The following is a 17,332-nucleotide window of genomic DNA, read 5'->3' as shown; positions in this document are numbered from 1 at the left end:
GAGCAATGGAAAGAAGCTACTATTATCTTATTCCCAAAGCCCCTTAAAGACCCAGTAATGCCCCATAACCACAGGCCAATTAGTCTCCGACCAACTATTAGTAAAATTTTTGAGAGAATCATTTACAACAGACTTAAAGACAAACTTAATATTCTGCCAGATGAACAATTTGGGTTCAGAAATGAGCTCAACACCACGAAACAACTAACTCGTATAATTGAATTCATAGGCCAAGGCCTCCACAACAAACAAAAATCAGCTTTCCTCATGTTAGACGTCACAAAAGCCTTTGACAGAGTATGGCACGCTGGCCTGCTTAATAAACACATTAAACTAAATTCTGACCTAATCCTTTTACTTAAATCATACCTACACAATAGATGCTTTAAAATAAAAATTAACAATGAAACAATATCCACTAAAAGACGAATAAGTGCAGGAGTCCCCCAGGGAAGTATCCTTGGACCAATTCTGTATCTTTTCTACACACATGACTTCCCAATTGATAAAACTGATTTTAATAGCCTAACGGCATTCTTTGCGGATGACACGGGCATCATAGTTAAATCGAAATCCATCCCAAACGCAATTAGCAAGCTCCAAGAAAAAATCTATAAATACGAAGAGTGGTGCACTCAATGGAAAATTGAGATTAACGCACAGAAATCAAACCTGCTACTTATTAAAAAACCACGCAACTTGCAAATAAACAAAAAATTAACATTCTTCAATAACGATATCCCCATTGTAAACAAGGCTACCTATTTGGGCCTTACAATTAACAAAGACCTGAATTGGCAGGACCACATCAAAACAGCCGTAGCCAAAGCATTAAACATTTATAATAAATTAAAGCCCTTATTAGGACCTCGTTCCAAACTCTCACTTAAAAATAAAAGATATATCTACATCACCTATATTCGACGTATAGTTACATATGCATCACCCGCATGGTGTAGCATTAACAATGCTCAAATTAAAAAACTTAATACTTTTCAAAACAAAATCCTAAGAAAACTTAGCGGGGTTCCTTTTTATATCCGCAATAATGCTATTCACAATGACTTCAATTTAAAAACTATGACAGAAACCCTTACTCTCCTCAATATAAAATTCTATAATAAAGCTATTAATTGCAATGCTGCGAACTATAACACTATTTTTAACTCCGAAATGTTGATTGAAGATTCTAAAGTTAGACCACTGGCCCACTTCTTTACAAGTGACGCCATACTATCAAGTAAATTTAATTATTCTTAAAGACATTGTAAGTTAATATTAATCGGCCTTTTTAAGGGCCAAAAAACCCTTTAAATCATCTTTCTCAAAAGGCCCTAAAAAGGGCCACAAATCTTCACATTAGTTCCTCAAGCATCCGCTAACTTTGATAGGCGCAACCAGCGCCAAATTACCAACACAACCCACAGGGCACTAGCCCCGCCCACTACGATAGCATATAGTCCAATCATATCAATCCAATAGAATCAAGATCTTAAAAGCTTTCTTGCCCTTCTCTTCTAGCACCCAACTCATGATGCTAATAATTCATGATAGCAACTCATATGGAAAGTAAAAGGCCCCGAAGGCCTTGTTAAATTCGCGACGACGACGACGACGATAATCGTTGTAAACTTAGTGGAATAATCTCACGTCGAAGAGGGTTCGATGAAGATGACAGGACGCGAAAGTAAAATGTCAAAGAGAGCTGCATGCGTCTGAAATTGAGAGAAGGTTGATGACACACAGCATATAAACTCTCAACAGGAGAAGTGCGAAATGCTCCACTGCATATGCGTAACGCCGTATGATGCACCGTATCTAGACGTTTTAAGTTAGATGCAGAAGCCGTTCCATAAACTGTGCATGCATAGTCAATGCGCGACAGTATAAGTGCTTGATAAATTCGCAATAGCGCGGTACGGTCAGCACCCCAAAACGTGTTAGAACCTTTCAATGAGGTGATCCAGGTTCGAATCGAAGCTATGGCTGGTAGATACGAATTCTACACCCGGCTCGCACCGACTTTAGTGATAGTGTATAATTCCCTCAGCGGTAGACTAAACATGGAATAGAATTCCCTTGTCTTCTGGGTTTTGTTCAAAATTAAAAAGCTACAGAGTTGAACATTGATAATTTTTAACTCAAAAATGTCTCCGCTGTTCAACAAGGTTATAAAAAAATTCCAGCTTAAGCAACTTGGGCTGTTAACTATTAAAAGAAGGTAATTATATTTTAGTCATATATGAGTTGCGTACTAATGAAAATTGTAGTAATGTGCTGCGTACTAATAAATACATTATCTCTTAAGACGATCTTTTTAACCAGATGAAACTTAATTTTTCTTTAAATTATTATCATATTGGCAAATTGTAAAAATCTCCTATGAAAATTGGAGGAATATAATGTTAAAGTTAATTTTTTTATTATGTCACTTTATTATTTTTATTTTAATAAAACGCCTTTTTTTGTTTTCTCTGTGTGCTAATTTCTATAAGAAGCTTTAAAATATTTAAGACATATCACTCGTTTCTAAGAGATTTTAAGTATTACGTATTTCACTTAAGTATCGTTTCTCATTTAGATGTTTCCAAGAGTTTCACACTAAAAAAAAGTTTTTGAGAACTATTTCTTTTCTCAGAACTTGCAAAGAAAATATTTTCTGCTCAATTAGAAAAGAATTTGTTGAGCAGTTTATTGATGGGAATTTTCTAAACGCATCAGGAAAAGTGTCTACGAGATGTTTCTGTGACATAATGACATGTTTCTGTTATCATCTATTTACGATATTTATCAATCGAAATAAAATTTTGCACTATTTATATTTCAACACAATTAAAAAAAAAGGATTTGTAAAAGTTTTTACCTTAACTTATGCACAACTTATTTATGATAATAATAGTCTTTATGATGAACCCAAAATATGCAGAAACTGTCAATTACCAAACAAGCTGCCTAGGGCGACCAGCTAGTTCGCTTACACGAACTCACCACTTCACAGTTTCACATTGTTTTCCGCGTTCACGAAGTGGCCGCTTCGCGACTCCACATTGATTCTGCTGCATTAGGGTGTATTTATATTTGCATTGATACTTTGACATGAAGAGAAAGTAGTACTGGTTTTATTTTAAAAGTGTAATTTTTATATAAGTGTTCATTGCTGTGATATTTGCATCAAATGAACACGGTTATAGCGGGAGTATATAATGCAACCTGTTCTCTGCGACCCTCTGAAATAAATTTTCTGCTTAAAAGATCAAAATATTTCTCCATGCACTTTGAATAGAAGTAAACGGTAATATCAAGAAGAATCAACCGATAATAACGTGAAATATTGACGAATGAGAATATCGAAAAATACTGGAAAACGATAATATCGAAAAATACTAACAAATGATAATAATGAAGCTGATGATAATATCGTGATAGGATATGATAATATCGTGCTATAATATGATGATATCGTGATATGATGTGATACAAATGATAATATCGCGAGTAAAACCCTTTTCGTGAAGTTAGAAGAAAACCTTTTATTACACTAGTATTTCACAGTTCAAGGAAATCGGCAACTTACACCGAAGAGCCATTACATTAAGACCACCCTGCCAATAGCATGTAGGACCACCTTTAACCCTCAAAACTGCTATTCTCCGCCGTGGCATTGATTCCACAAGGTGCTGATAGGTAGTCTGAGGTATCTAGTACCAAGCGCTCACCAACTGGTCCTACAATTCCCTCACATTGCACAGGAGGTAGCGTGGCACCACAAATGCTCTATTGGATTAAAGTCAGGTGAATTTGGGGGCCAAGACATGACTTGAAAGTCATTGGAATGTTCCTCGACGATTCGACCCTTATGACATGGTGCACTATCCTGTTGGTAAACACCATCCCCTGCAGGAAAAACTGTTGCCATGAATGAGTGAACCTGGTCTGCAACTATGTTCAAGTAGCTTACACACGTCAGGTATTGTTCTATGAGGATGATGGGTCCTAATGCGCTCCATGAAAACATTGTTCCTGGGCGAGAAACCATGAAAACCTGGGCGCGCCCATTGTTATAGATGGAGGGTGGTCATAATGTAATGGCTCTTCAGTGTAGTTGTTGAGATCTGCTATGCTTAATGCTGTTTCACTTAAGGAAGTAAGCTGTAAAATAAGTGTATTGGTGGATATATCTGTTCCGAAATATTTAGGCCAAAATAAAGAAAATTGATTTTGTATGAATATTCGAAAATAAGCTGTCGGGAAAAAAACACTGTACCACCAATTAACAGCAAAATCTTCTGCTAATAGTAAAATTTTGTTATATTTTGGATTGCTGGCTGATAAAAATAGGAAAAATTAAAATCAAACCATTGTCCAATATACAAAAATATGTAAATAAGTTATATTGAACTATATCGTGAAATATCGATATTTTCTGGTAATATATCGCGATTATAACAATAGCCCAGCACTAGTGCTAACACTAGTAATACATCCCCCGAAAGATGTATAAGTCTCATTTCAACGATAGAAATGCTTGCCGATTGAATTAGACATTTTTAATTTTTGTTTAAAAATTAGTTAAAAATTGTATAATTATTTGACTTTCCTTTTCTCGTGTCTAAAATGAAAACGGAAAGTTCATTGCATTTCTTTTTCTAAATTCGAAGTTAATATGCTGTAGATCCACGGATGTAATAATTGAAACATTTCGAAATAGAGGGAGAAAGTGGGCTTCTCAAATTGTTTTTTAAAAATATTAAAAATCGTCTTAAGAAAAAATAAAATTATTCATTTTGAAGGAAAAGTCTAAGCATGAGATGGTAAAATACTAAACGTTCCACTTAAACCCGATAGGCATCAAAATGCAGGAATATCGAAGGAAAAAAAACAAGCATCTGTACTACACCTGAAAATTATCATAATTTAATATCTAATAAAAAAAAATCGAGAGTCGAGCTTTGTAATTTACTTTGATTTCTCACTTAGCTTTATGTGGAATGTCGTATTTTTAGTGCCTACGATGTACTAGCAATCCGGTATGCAGATATGTACACCCACATATTCTTTATTTTATTATTTGTATAGATAAATATGGCTCATATAAATAATTATTTAAAAAACAGAATAAAAATAAAAGTTTTAGATTACATACCATTTGGCAAACAAACTTCTAAAACATCCTGAAGCTCGAAAGCATTTGTTGTCTTATGCTGAAAATTGAATTTTATTTCTATCACATCAATTTCATAATTATATAATTTATTAAAAGAAATAAAATTTACCTCATCTGAGAGTTGCAAAAATACTCCTTCGTAGGAATTAATTTTCGTGTCAATCGAGGGGGAGGCCTGAAAGAAAAAATCGTCACACAGCAATAATATAATTTTAAACGATAATAAAGGAATGAGAAAAGTAGTATACCACTATACCAGGGTATTTACAGTGAGTAATTACTGTAAAATATGTGAAGGGTAGAGTATTGCCGATATGGTAAAAATATTATAGTAATTCAGAGGCATATAGTGGTGATCGTCCTTAGTATATGTTTAGAATTTTTAACTTAACAAGTAAAAGAGCGCAATATATGCATATACACTACTCATATTAAGCTTCGCTAATAAATATTTAAAAGAAATAAAATAATAATGTTTACAGACTCATTCATTATTAGCGAGGAGCCGTGATGACTTAGGGGATAGAGCGTTCGCCTTCCAATGAGGTGAACCGGGTTCGAATCGCAGTGATGGCTGTTGGATACGAATAAGTATCCGGCTTGCTACGACCACAGTGCTGACATGAAATATCCTTAGTGGTAGACGGATCATGGGGCAGCGTTTCTTTCCGTCAGGTTAACAGTGGGAAGTTCTCGTTGTCTTTCTCTCCATGTAACGCAAATGCGGGTTAGTTCCATCAAAAAGCCCTCCACGAAGACAAATTTCTCCCAATACTTGATCCAGGAGTTCCCTTGTATTCTGGATTGGGTTCAAAATTACAAGGCTACGGAGTTGAACATTAGTAGTTGTAAAACCAAAAATTAGGTTGGCTGTTCAACGACCGTTATAAAATAAAATAAAATCATTATCGAGATCAGAAAAGATATCGAAGGAACTAAAATCATTATATACCAGTTTAATTTTTTTTATTAGGAAGTACTTTTAACTCTTTTTTAAATAAATTGATTTCCGATGATTTAAAACCACGCTCTTGTCCTTTTGATCTAAATAATGATAAATCAATTTTTTGAGAGAATTCTGCACCTTTTTGCTTACACTAATAGTTTCCTGACTTCCCTTTTACACAAAAATTCTAAGAATTATATATTAAGATAAGTTATGGAGAGACGCCATGTATTGTAGTTTCATAAATAGTTTACTATAACAGGTGTTTTAAAATTAATGCATCTAATAGATCGCTTCTTACAAATAAAAATAGTTTAAAGTAGCACATAAATTTAAGTTTAAAATTAGAAGTTAAAAGTAGTACGAAAGAAATAAGCGTATTGTTAGTCATTTACCTTTACAATAGCTGGCTTTAATACAGCTGGATTACAATCTAGAAGTCTGAAGAAGAAAAAAATATTGCATGAAAGAAAATTATGACAAAAGAAAAGCTATCTCAAATGAAATTATAACTAATAATTCAAAACATAAAATTTACTTAAGTTTCAAAGGTTTATTAGATATAACTCGAATGGTAAAATTAGCTTCTTCTCCTGGATCAAATGTTGTAGGTAGAATGAGGTAGCTTCCTTGCTCAAAATGCACCCTTCCCGATACCTAAAAAGGGAACAAAATACTTATTTTTAATAAATATTTTAAATTTAAAAGCATAATGTTTCTTCGTAATAAAATTAAAGTTCAACATAAGCGTATTTTTTCATGTAGATGAGACAGACATGTACTTGTTTGTTTTTTTCATCAACAGACGAGATTGAGTTCCCGCATTCAAAGAATTTGAACTCTCTAGTGTAACCATCAAGCACTTTAGAGATGAGTTGAAAGATCAAACACTTACATGCAACATAATCTTTACATACAAAACATTTTAGAGATCAGGAATTTCTGTTTTAAAAAATTTCTTTGCTTTTCCTCTTTTTAATTTAACTAATATGGGGTGCAACGTAGATCTATCTTCTTGTTGGTGCACCCCGAGCAACATCCGTTACAGCCAAATCGTTTGCAGCTATCAGCAGTTTCTTTAGCACGGAATGGGATAACTGCAAGTGATGTAGTGTAGGTATCTCGATCCTGATTGGTTATTGAAACGTGGCGTTTGTTTACGTTAGCATCTGTTATATCCATTCTATTTCGAGTTAGCCAAGCCCGACAAGCACAAATTCTCTTAAATGACACATACGATATTAATTTCTTTCAAAACGATATTAATTTCTTTCACAAAGATTTCAATTCTTTCACAAAGATTTCAATTCTTTCACAATATATTTGCACAAATACTTAACACAAAGAAAGGCACAAAGACATGTAGAACATAAACTAATTATGAATCAAAGTTGCCAGGTACACAAAACAAAAATATATCACGGTTATAATAAAATACATATACAAATAATAAATCTAAGTTAAACAAAAGAAGTAGACGAGTAAGAATTATATTTCAACTAATTCGATGTGCGATACGGCTCTGGAATTTAATTAACTTATCGTTTATTAGCATTCTAACTTATGAAGGGAAACTTAGCTATGCTTTGTCCCTTAACACTGAAATTTATAATTTTATCTATATATATAGAATCGTAATGAATATAAATGGAATGAAATGTTATTAAATCAAAAGTTTCACAGGATGTGAAAAATTCCATTTACTTACATTAACGTAATAGACATTAATGTTTTATGCAATAAGGCTGGGATTTGACCCCTTAGTCTTATATAAAACACTAATGCGTTTGTATGTATATAGTTAAAAAACAAATTGAATATGTATATTTTTCGTTAGCAAGAAGGAACTTAAAACTGAAATAATAAGCGAGTAAGCAGTCCTTAACATTGAAAGAAAACAACATCTACTAAAGAATACAATACCAACATCTAATCTAAGAGGAAAATCACTTCTATTAAGACATGCATTTGCATTTACTATAAATGAAGCTTTTTAGTAATGTTTTGCTAATATGGCGTGACTGTTTAATTCATTATTTAATTTCACTTGATTTCTACAAACACATAAATTAACAATTGGATGTGATTTCATCGTAGCAATGCCGGGAGCATCGTAGCATCGTTTCCTGCAAGTGATTTCATCGTAGGTAAATAGAGGCATTTGTCGATTCAAAAGCAAATAGGGTTCGAAAAACACGCTTGACGTCACTTACAGGTATCCAATTAAGTCGCATTTAAATCACATGACTAGGCACAATCACTTCACTTCTTCTCGAGTTGGTAGCACTCAATTGTGTTTGTAATTTTTCAGAATAGTCCACATTAATTCTATTCATGTTGAATGTCGTTGCTTAAATTATTATCACATTTTAATCATTATTTTTAATACCTTTATATCATTATTTCAACTTTTTATTCGGTTTAAGAGAAATGTTAGTACTATTCTATTTTTTGGGGCCGTTAAAAAATAATAGCTAAATTATTCAAGTCATTAATTTATATGATAATAGTTACAAGGGGAATTGATGTAGGAAGTACCTAACTTTATGTGAAATTCTAATATAGATTTTGTGGTAATATGTTACTTTTACGGTCCGATGAAACGTAATAGTACTGAAATGTATATAAATTAAATGTTTCACATTTTATGTTTGTTTCCTCCCAGGTAGAAGCGTGAGATTGATTTTAACGTCAGCAACAACCATTATCACAAAGCCCAACAGGGTTTATAAATGATTACCAAATAAAGCATGCAAGTTTGGAACAATGTTTAATTTAACTATGCTGGTTCATGCACTATGAGGTTTACATTAAGCTTGCAAAAACAACCCTTTTAAATCAAGATTATATCTGCATTTACGAAACAAGGCTAGAAAAAGTTTCTGGAATCGTGGATGAATTATCATTCGCAAATCAAGAGTAAAAAGCATTCTCAAACCGATGATAAATTCACCTTCTATAGGTTTATTTTATACTTTATAACCAACATTGAAACAAAGTTTATTTGCACTGGCTTTTGAATATATTTTTAACACTTCAAAAGTAGGTTGGCTGATCATTAAGTTTTCAACACAAATGATGCATTTGAAAGCCTGGACAAAGCTTGAATCAAAAAAAAAAAAAGACAAAAACAAAGTTTACAGTAAAAGGTAAAACATGAGATTATGAGGTCTTTTTCTTTCTGTAAAGTTATTTGCATGATTTTCAATCTTTAAGGAAACAAGCTTGACATACTATTATTTCTACTAGGTTTAAAAAAGGAACTTTTTATGACAACTAAATGAAAATGAAAATACAACGTTTGCCGTAAGGTTGCCTTCTCTCTGGGATATTATTAGATCTTTATTTTAAAAAGAGTACCAAGCAAAACTGAAATATAATTTTAAGCGAGCAAAACAATCCTTAAGGAACGGAGATAATAATAAATAATTTACATGCAGATCAAATGGTGAATAGTCTATTCAAGTGTTTTTATTGTTTATAAAGTTCTTTATGTGTCATAGTTTTAAAGTAAAGTTGAACTCACCTGTCGGCTATTACTATATGCAGAACTATAAATGGATTTAGTCTTCTTGAAGAACGTTTTTTCCATTATTTCTGTTGACAAGCTTTTACTCATCTGCATGAATAAATAAAAGAACACTGAATCAAACTTTGGATGACACTTCAATTATTCATTCATATTGAGTGTTCCTTATTATCTGCCTTTTATCTATATTTTTTAAACTCCTGCCAAAAATGTTGTAAAAAAAGTCGGCTATTTAGAAGCTTTAAACTATATTTAAGTGAAGAGAACTTCTATTTATACTGGGTGTCCCATGCTAACCACCATTAATATATATTTTTAAAACTTTTATTAAATAATAAATGAGGGGATGGAGAGCTTACCTCTCAATGAGATGACACGGGTTCAAATCCCAGCAATGGCTGGTAACATGAATTCTACACCTGATTCATACCGTTTATGGTTTAATTGAAAATTACAAGGCTAAGGAGCTACATAAACTTAGAATTGAATCGGCTGTTCAATGCCGGTTATGAAACATAAAATTTATTTCATGTGGAACTATTTTTATGTGTTTTAATGTTTAATTATTTTTTATTCGTTATTCCATGTAAAATCAAGGATCAAGAATTAATATTTCTGAAGTTATATAAAACCATGTATTTATTTCTTAGATACGCTTTTGAGAAGTTTTTCTGTAAGATTAGATAATTTAAAACGATAGTTTAAATGGAAAAAAAATATGTTGTGTTCTTATGAGCAAAATTAAAGGTTTCAAAGGGGTCATAAAAAATTGCAAATTAATCTTAACTGATTTTAGTAATAACTATTAAAGGTATTGTGGTCTTAATAAGTAGTTTAATATGGTTTTCATGGCTATGAAGTGTTGTTTTAGTAAGTAACAAATACACTAATATAAGTTTTTAACGTAGGTACTGTAGTAATAGATTTTGTCAAGTTTCAGAAGGGATTATAGTTGCAGAGAAAATTGCTTGATTTTGGAAAATTTTGACTATCAAGCAGATATTTAGCAATAGCTGCATGCTAAATTATACTAAATGATCTTTATTTTGATGGGAACGCGTTTTGCTGAATCTAACAACGTAAAGTCAGGAGAAGTGCAGCGTATACTAATACATAAAAGCGATTTCGGAATTATGTTAGCTTTGTTAATTGTATTAAAGTTATTTAGATTTTCAGAATCGGTAGAAGGCTCAATCATAAACAAAATAAACTCGTAATTTTAGAAATTTTTCTAATACAAATTGTGTGACGTAACCCCAACGTAATTTTATCTCTGCATATATGACACAATCGATTTGACATAAACGTGCAATGAAATCGAACCCTGTGCCTTCCTAGCAGAGAAGTAACGCCGTTCTGCCAAACTCTCTGTAGCGTAAAGGTAAAGGGTTTGAATCCCACACTACCAATGGATGTATCTTTGTGTTGATCTTCTCTAACTTGGGCTGTGTACTCCTTAACTTGACTAGGGTTAATACGTTGTTCTTTGCACTGAGCTCACAATCCTGACTGAAAATAAACTTGAACCTGCTTTTATTCAAAACAGAACTGTAAGCTAGCAAATACCACTCATATTGTCTTTTAAATCAGAAATCGTGGTTTAACAGAATAGTTTTTTTACAATGAGTTATAGTAAACTGCAGATGAAAAAAAAATTCTTAGACCTACTCCTCCAAACATAATAATTGAAATTTTTAAATTATTTTTCAAATCATTGATTAACACTTTTCTTTTCATTATTGTGAATTAAGTCATAATACGGTAATTTTTTCGTTTATAGGGTGGTGTTACATTTTAGGATATACACTAGATGATGTAAATTTTGAAATTTTCCTGACTTCTAATTCAACTTACTGGGAAAACTGCGAAACCTATTACTTTTGGCTCCAGAATGCTATGCTGACTTAAAGAAATTAAAACCTCTTCAGCTTCCGGAAGAACTATTTGGAATTGAGGATTGATGTGAAACGAATCTGAAGACAAAAAAAAGATAGTAAATTCTATTACAATTTTTTCTAAAAATAACATCGTATAATAACATACATTACATATTAATATCATGTATTAAAAATATCATGTATTAAAAATATCATGTATTAAAAACATCATCTATTAATAATACCTAGTTTTACACACATATTTTATAATATTTTAATTATATATACTGTAAAAAATTCCAGATCAACTTAGAATATAAAGTATCGGCTCATTGGGTGCATCATGCTTAAAACCCATTAAACCACAAAATCTATTTTTACCGTAAATATTATACCGAAATTTTTACAGTAACATTTATTTTATTAGAGTGGAGTTGTGAATTTACCGTAATTATTACTGTTAAAATTATGGTATATCAGATTTTTTGTTTCATAACTTGTTCCGGTAAAAATAGATTTTACCGTAATTTGATCCGGAACTTTTTACAGTATAAGTAGAAACATTTTCGGTTATTCCAGAGAAAATTCCACCAAACACTTATTTAATTAGCATTTGTTTCTTGCTTTAATGACGATTACGCTTTAAGACTCCTTACACACATGACCAAACCATAAGACAAAATGGCTATCACATAACACTAGAAAATACTCATAAATCGAATTAAATTATTTATCATGTTTGTGTTGCTTTGTAACCTTATCATAAAATTAAGAAAGTTTTAAAAAAATGCTTTACCTAGATTATTCCGGCATCCCCCGGCACTCACACCCCTCTGCCACTGTCCATGCCACACTTTCATTTGCCAAGAGATTTTGGACCTCAATGTTGGTTCATCTTTGCTAGTTTCTGCGTCCAGGTGAACTGCTTCCACGCAGGTAAACGTCTTCACAAAATCTTGATAAGTCATCCTGTTGTGAAAAAGTTGACGATGAATTATAGGTTTCGATATCTAATCAAATCAATGCCAATTTCAAACTAAATGCATTGAAATATGCTATATTTAAAAGAGGAAAACTATCACTGAAAGGGACGGAAGTATTGTCTTTTCGGTGCATTTGATGTCAAAATTTTATTTTTAATCAATAATGTAGTCACCCTTGTTAGCAGCAACCTTTCAATGCCGGATTGGAAATGGGTAAAAAAAAAAATGAATTGGTTTTTAAGCCTAACGAATATTTAATGCACCGATACGACATTACTTCCCCCCCCCCCTGATATTTGACAGAACATAAATTCTCTTCTTACAAACGAAATAAGTATACAGTAATAAAAAGCTCACATGCACTGTACTTAGTGTATTTTTTTTTTAATTTTAATGTAAAAAAAATCATAGGTCCTGCTGAGAAAGTAGTACCATAAATTTTTGACAGTACGTATCCCATAGTGGTGTTTTTATTAAAAGGAAAGTGTATATATCGTGAGTAGATTCTGTAGATAAGACTAGAATTAAGCTCTGTTGAAATTTTTGTTCTTTTAAAAGTTCTTTTTGATTTTTTGAAAGACTTGATCTTGTTTGGTTCATGTTCATAGTTATATAATTATCTACGAGGCGCGTTTTTTTAAGTAAGGACTGTTTTGTTGTGTATGCTGATAGGTGGAGCGAACGTCGCAATGAGTGCTCGCGTCGCAATGAGTGTCCCGGGAACAACTGTGCTGTGTTGCAGCTGTGAAGGTAGCCTGTACGGTCAGTTCCGTGCCTTTAAAATGTTTAAGAGTATTGAATCGTGCAAGGCACGATCAGTGATGCATTTTTTTTTCTTTTTTTTTTCTTTTTTTTTTCTTTTTTTCGTAGGCAAAAAAAAAACCTGTCTGATGCAAACATCGGCAAATTTGTGAAGTTCACGGAGCTACTGCCATGCTGACAGGGAATTTCGCTACTCCATGACAATGACTCTCCTGCAGCTCAGATCAGAACTTTATTGGACTCTTTTGGATAGGAAGTTTTGAACCCTCCCCCAGTTAGCCCAGACCTTACTCCGAGTTTTCATCTTTTCCCATATTTCAAATACCATTTCGGCGTCAATCACTGCAACGATAACGAATACCTGAAACTTGGTTATCAGAGCAGGCAGCAAGTTTTTATGAAGAGGGTATTCTAAATCTAGTTGTTAGGCATTATAATTGTTTAAACAAACTTGGCAATTATGTTGACACCAAAAACAACTTATGTAGAATCTGAAAATAATCTTATTCTTTAAAATTTTATTTCACTTGGTTTTTATTTTCGAACTGCCCTTATTTAAAAAACACTCTTCGTATATGTAAAGGATATCCCAAAATTTACGCAATAATTGAATTAAATATGAAATAAATTATTTTAAAGTTGACAACGAAAAAAAAAAAGAAAACAGTATTACAGCTGACAGTTTAGAATCAGTAAAAATTAAACATAACACAAGAGATTTCATCGTTAAACGGTATTTCAATAAATCTAATTAGAACAAAAGACATTTCTTGGGTGAGTTACACCCATTTCGGAGATCAGAAGTGGCCTTCTAAATCATGAGATTCAACACCATTGGTTTTCATTCTGTGGTGTAATTGGAAATAAAAAGTCTATGTCAACAAGCCCACATCAACACATGCATTGACATCGCTGCATTAACGAAATTTAGCCACATATATGTAATATGATCAAAACAAATTTTGAAATAATCTTTCTCAATATTAGAACATTATTTATATTATTTAATTAATTTTCTGATCATTTTAAAGAAGTTTTCCAGTTCACTTTTTTAAAAAAGGTAAGAGAATTTACCTTTACGTAATAAACCCCTTTTAACAGTTTGAGCAGAGTTTCTGCTATTGAATTTACAGCCATTTAGATTCTATGGGTATGACTCGCTCGATATCATAGCTTGTACAGTTTGTAATAGGTGGACAGTTTCTGCTATCGAATTTACAGACATTTAGATTCTATGGGTATGACTCGCTCGATATCATAGCTTGTACAGTTTGTAATAGGTGGACAGTTTCTGCTATCGAATTTACAGACATTTAGATTCTATGGGTATGACTCGCTCGATATCATAGCTGGTACAGTTTGTAATTGTTGGAGCAGTTTCTGCTATCGAATTTACATACATTGAGCTTGTTTCTTCTTATAGTGAAGTATAGAAAATATCTCCAATGATATTCTCTTTATAAAAAGTAAGCTTCTAAAATTTTGCAGAATTTACAAACCATTGCTGTACAGCAATTTCTGACCCGTATAACATCCTCGGGTACATAATTTCATTAAAAAATAGTATTTTAAAATGAAAAAACAAAACATATTTTTTAAATAAATGGAACGTTTTGATTGTCTTTATCATGCTTTTTCTTTTAAACAAAATGAGCTAAGTAAAGAACTTTTTTGTTAGTAACAAATCATTATACTGCAAAAGTTAAGAGTTTTACACAATGTGGAAGCAAACATCAATGTATATTTAACTGGAAATATGTCATACTTTAACAGTAATGATAACAGAGACTATTATGTTAAAGTACTGAAATTTAATAAACATGACCTATAATTAAACATAATGATTTTTAGTTCTTTAACATCAAGTAATGTTTCACAATTTAGCGTAATAAATCAATAATACATTAACATTAGAGGACAAAACTTTAAAGCTGAGTTATCAATAGTTATTTAAATAGAATAGTACCCACGTATTTCAAATCAGATAAAAACGTCTCTTAAATAATAACTGAATCGTTACTTTTAAGTTTTTTTGGGGAAATAAATTAAGAACTTATAAAGGACAAATCTTATAATAGATATTTGCACAGAAAAAAAAACATTTTACTTACCAAAATTCACCCTCATTTGAATTCTTGTGGTTTAATCTTTCATTGTCTTCCGGAAGAATTTTTTCCCATTCTAATGAACTATAAAAGACATAAGCAATATTTTTTTACATAGATTATATTTCTAATTCAATGAACTGTCAATGTGATTTCTCCATTGTGCAAAAGGCCCTAATATACACATCAGGTTATTTTATCGTAATTAAAAATTTCCATCAGATATTTAACAGATAAAATGGCTTTTATGACTTATCTTACATGAATCAGTATCATAATACAGTTATAATATAACTTAAATAATAAACTTCTAATAATGGTTCATATGGTATAAGAGTCCTACGCAATAGTCTGATGTTGCATTATCATATAATAAGAATTTGTTTTACAACACCCTCTTTCCAGATATTTATGTATCATGGAAATGGGAAATAAATTTTGCTTTTAAAACAAATATTCATTGTTAATGTAAGTAGTTTCGATTGCTTTTTTATTATTTATTTAAAAAGGCTTCTAGTACATATCCTTGAAAGTCAAATTTTGTCATTTAATAAACCAAAACGTATGCATATTTTATGCTAAATTTCTGGAAATTAAATTAGTTATTATGTCTTTAGGTTTGAAGAGAATGCTATTTATATACAGCTGTTATTCTAAAACATCGAATTTTGTTTTTACTTGTAAAAATGCGAAACGTCACGGAGAAGCCTCCATTCCTTGTTACATCAGTATAGCTAACAACACGAGTCTAAAGAGAATGAGAAAATGGACGAATCGGTAAATCGATGAAAAGCCAATCACTAAATCAGGGTGCGTAGCCAAATTATTCAACAAAAAATAAGCACCTTTTAAGCACTTTTCAAGCACTCAAAAAATATTTTTAAGCGCTTTAAAAAAATATCATAATTAGGCAGGGTAGGAAAGTTTTTGACAATTGACTGTTTTATCTTGTATTAACTGTCATGTCAAACAAAAAAAAAACCTTTTGGCATTGTTTTTGACAATTGTCAAAAATCATGAAATTTTTTAATCGTGTGAAACGAATGGCGTTTTCATACGCTATGGATTGACAATGTGCCGAAATAGATTGTGGTTGAATTAATTGTGAAATTGTTGAATAGAACAATGTGAACTCTGCTTTTTGCATAATTTGAAGCGAAAATCAACATAGTAAAGGAAAAATTCCATTTTGAGAAAGGGAAAATTAGGTACTTTTTAAAAACACTCAATGAAAAAAACACCTTTAAGGGCTTTTAAAAACGAAAATAAGCACCTTTGAGCACTTTTTAAAAACGCTACGCACCCTGTAAATAAATGAATGAGCAAAAGGAAGAATCAATAGTTAATATGGGATTCAATGAAATAGCGATTAACTAAATGGGTTATTCAATGAGTCCATCGATCAGTGAACGAATAAATTAAATGATTTATCAGTCTGTTATGGCTTATTCCGTATTTCGCAGCTTCATAGATTCGTTTTAAACATTAGTTTCATGCTTTTGAAAATAAAATTATCAAAAAATTAGACATCAATATGAATTTAACTTAAAATAATATGAATCTTGCCAGGATTTAGATTATTTCAAATGAAAAAAAAAAACTTCCTCACTCTTTTGACCAAGATCCCATGTATTCTGATAATGTTGGAAGAGGGTTTCTTAGTTTAACCAGCTGGGTTTGATCACCATTCAAAGTTTCAACCTGTTTTAAAAGATAACAATAAAAGAATTATTCTGGAAAATTGTTTTTCATTTTCTTAGCATTTATTTTAAGTTCGAAACATGTATCATTATTTTTTATTTTTGTTTAGTAACTTGAAATAGTAACTTTTGTTTAACTTGAAAAAAAAAATTAACTTTAGACATACGTACTAAAAAGTAAGTTTTATGGTTAGATTGGCTAAGTAATAAGTGTTAATCAATCAATCAGTAAACTTAAAATAATCACAATAATAATCATAATAATC

General features: G+C 31.6%; 1 protein-coding gene across 3 annotated transcripts in view; it reads right to left on the bottom strand.

Moving 5' to 3' along the window:
• Window positions 1-17,332, bottom strand: part of CalpC (calpain C) — a 77,389-nt gene that overhangs the window by 14,877 nt on the left and 45,180 nt on the right. For all 3 annotated transcript variants that reach the window (XM_016068654.3, XM_016068653.3, XM_021147026.4), the window contains exons 7-15: window positions 16,976-17,067; window positions 15,373-15,450; window positions 12,313-12,485; window positions 11,494-11,612; window positions 9,637-9,729; window positions 6,649-6,767; window positions 6,506-6,551; window positions 5,274-5,339; window positions 5,144-5,201 (exon numbers count right to left, since the gene is read on the bottom strand). In XM_016068654.3, the coding sequence (XP_015924140.1) occupies window positions 5,144-5,201; window positions 5,274-5,339; window positions 6,506-6,551; window positions 6,649-6,767; window positions 9,637-9,729; window positions 11,494-11,612; window positions 12,313-12,485; window positions 15,373-15,450; window positions 16,976-17,067 (844 nt within the window). The remainder of the gene's footprint in view (window positions 1-5,143; window positions 5,202-5,273; window positions 5,340-6,505; window positions 6,552-6,648; window positions 6,768-9,636; window positions 9,730-11,493; window positions 11,613-12,312; window positions 12,486-15,372; window positions 15,451-16,975; window positions 17,068-17,332) is intronic.

Source organism: Parasteatoda tepidariorum, chromosome 7, assembly GCF_982258835.1.
Source record: "Parasteatoda tepidariorum strain Cologne lab strain chromosome 7, Ptep-v5.0, whole genome shotgun sequence".
NCBI classification, from domain to species: domain Eukaryota; kingdom Metazoa; phylum Arthropoda; class Arachnida; order Araneae; family Theridiidae; genus Parasteatoda; species Parasteatoda tepidariorum.
The sequence above is the reverse complement of the archived record's forward strand: the minus strand, read 5'-3'. Positions and strand labels throughout refer to the sequence as shown.